Source organism: Apaloderma vittatum, unplaced genomic scaffold (genome assembly GCF_000703405.1).
Source record: "Apaloderma vittatum isolate BGI_N311 unplaced genomic scaffold, ASM70340v1 scaffold35951, whole genome shotgun sequence".
NCBI classification, from domain to species: Eukaryota; Metazoa; Chordata; class Aves; order Trogoniformes; family Trogonidae; genus Apaloderma; species Apaloderma vittatum.
In genome coordinates this window covers 2,168-4,819 of record NW_009700285.1, presented here as the reverse complement: position 1 = coordinate 4,819, position 2,652 = coordinate 2,168, and the positions used below count along the sequence as shown (strand labels likewise).

Here is a 2,652-nt window from a genome sequence, read left to right as displayed (position 1 = left end):
GACCACAGCGCTGCCTCGGCCGACGGGCAGTCTCTGCTGTGTCGTGGTGCCTCCCATGCCCCGCGGCACCTCCCTTTGCGAAACCACGGGCTGAGAGATGCCGTGCTGTGCCGCAGGGGGATCAGACGGGTCAAGGCTGTACGACTGCGTCTGGAGGTACAACTCCAGCGTGAACGAGTGGACGGCGGTGTCTCCCATGCTGAAGGCCAGGGAATACCACAGCTCCACGGTCTTAGACGGGCTGCTCTACGTGATCGCCTCCGACAGCACGGAGCGCTACGACCACACCGTGGACAGCTGGGAGGCTCTGCAGCCCATGCTGTACCCCATGGACAACTGCTCCCCCACCCCCTGCCGCGGCAAGCTCTTTGCCATCGGCTCCCTGGCTGGCAAAGAGTCCATGGTCATGCAGTGCTATGACCCCGACAGCGACCTCTGGTCCCTCGTCAACTGTGGCCACCTGCCGCCCTGGTCCTTCGCCCCCAAGACCGTCACGCTCAACGGCCTCATGTACTTCATACGGTGAGTAGCGGGAGCGACCACTGCCCTCCCCGCGGGGCGAGCCCACGGGGTGCCGTGGGCGGGGGTTTTTTCCGCAGGCGAGCGCTGTGCTGGGAAAGCATGGCAGCGCTCCCTCTGATGGGGCGGGTAGGCCTGCAAACCCCCACACCACTTTGCTTTATTTCTATTGTAGTTAAATCTCAAAAAACTCTGCTTAAAAATGTGTTAAAAAAAAAAAAGTCTGAATCTAAACCCACAGGCTGGGGAGTAGCCATGTATAAATCTGGCTGAAAGCAGCAGCACTGCTTGGAAATAGCCTTCTCGGTTTTCTTGGTGTCTGGTTCAACCCCCCTCATTGCTATAAATAAGCAAGTAAGCTCTAAGAAAACGTTTAGCTGTCGTGCAGGAGAGGACGTCCTCTGTCTCAGCAGAGATAAGAGGACTGAAGGCAAAATGATTGGTCACTATTTTTAAGTGGCTTTCCAAATTGGGACTTAATTACCCATCTGAAGCTGTCCTGGTGGCACAAATACTCGGGTTATCCACTTAATTAAAAATAAACTGAAAGGCACGCTAGCGCTGAAGCATTTCATCTTGTTGTGTTGACTTAGAGCAAACATAGTCTTCTGTGATGGCCTCCAGACAGTTGTCTTTTTGTCCCGTCCTCCTGGCTTTGCATAAACCAGCAACTTCTATCCAAGACCTTTTATTTGAGTCATTTGGGTTCGGTCTTTGCTGCTGGCAGGTGTTCACAGAGGCAGCAGCTTGAGTCACCAGGGTTTCAGTAAATACTGGCAGTCGCACTGGAGCTGTTTGGCTACTTGTGACAAACCAGTTCTATCAGTTTTTGTTTTACTTATTGGCTTTAAAATACTGCTGGTGGATACTTCAGGACTTTTGATCAGTTCCGCATTTGCAGGAGTTAATGAGGAGATTATCGGGGTCGGGTTTTTCTCCCCTCATTTCACACGCTGCATGTGGGCTGCTGCTCGGTTTGAAGCTACGAGAGTCTTTGGAGGACAGAGGAACAGGTCACAAGTGGCAAACTCGTTTTTTGGTTAGTTTTAAATAGCTCGGACTAAAGCTCCCGACCTGTGATCCCCTCTAGTGGGACTGGTTTTGTAACTGCTTGACGGCAGCTCCTGAGCGCTGCGTCCCGGGGCAGGTACCGGCTCCTGGGGCAGAGCAGCTCTGAGGGAGGAAGGCTGGGCTCGGAGCAGCTCCGTGGGGCTTGGCGCGCTTGCCGCCCGTGTTAAAGAAGTTCAGGTGAGAATCGGTTCAGTTCCACGTATGTCGCAAACGTAACTCAAACAGGTTTTAAGGCACGTGTCTTGGGTGCCTCATGGTGCTTCGCCACCCGCACAGCACGTGGCAGCGTGCAATGTTGCGATGGATACAAAGACAGTAAAATGTTCCTTGTGGCCTTCTGAGTCCCTCTGTAACGGGACTGTCTTGGCCTGACTGCCAGCGCTCCGCTGGCTGCCCTGACCTCGTCCTCTCCGCATTCCGGTGCCAGCGACACGCGTTTCTGCGGTGCAAGCGTCCCTCACCTGTCGCTGTCGCCCTCCTGTCTCGCGAGAAGCCTTGAGGGATTGTGCTGCCCCTGACAGCTCTCCTCCCACAGTCCTCTGGCCCATCTAAATTTGGTGTTGGTGAAAACCTCAAGCAGCAGGGATGCCACTGCTTTGGAGTGTGTGGAGGCTTAAGCCTCACCAGAACTGGGGTTGAACGTGGCTGCCGGCGCAGGAGAGGCCCACGCTGGAGGCTGAGGTCTGCATTGAGCCCCGTCCCTCACTCTCTGAGACATGCGGCAGGATTGGAGCAGAAGTGCTCACAGCAGCATCTCGGGCTGCTGAACTAGGGGCTTCGCAAGGCGGGAGGTTTTTAGAACACAAGAGTAATTTCGTGTTACCTCCCACAGAGACGACTCGGCTGAAGTGGATGTTTACAATCCAGCGAAGAACGAATGGGATAAAATCCCTGCCATGCTTCAGGTAGGACACTTACTGACCTACTGGATGCTGGTGTTAAAAATTACCTTAACTTGCCTTTGGAAATCAGGGTGCTCTTCAGATTGTAACCCCACGCACGTGGAGTGCGCAGCCGGGTGCTCAGCCCAGCACGCGGGAGTGGGGCAAAGCCATGAGTCTC

The 2,652-nt window shown here is 54.6% G+C and overlaps 1 protein-coding gene across 1 annotated transcript in view; it reads left to right on the top strand.

Moving 5' to 3' along the window:
• KLHL21 (kelch-like family member 21) overlaps positions 1-2,652 on the top strand; it is a gene marked incomplete at its 5' end in the record, with an annotated part of 4,210 nt that overhangs the window by 1,097 nt on the left and 461 nt on the right. The window contains 2 exons of the mRNA XM_009878705.1: positions 117-522; positions 2,423-2,495. Coding sequence (XP_009877007.1) covers positions 117-522; positions 2,423-2,495 — 479 coding nt within the window. The remainder of the gene's footprint in view (positions 1-116; positions 523-2,422; positions 2,496-2,652) is intronic.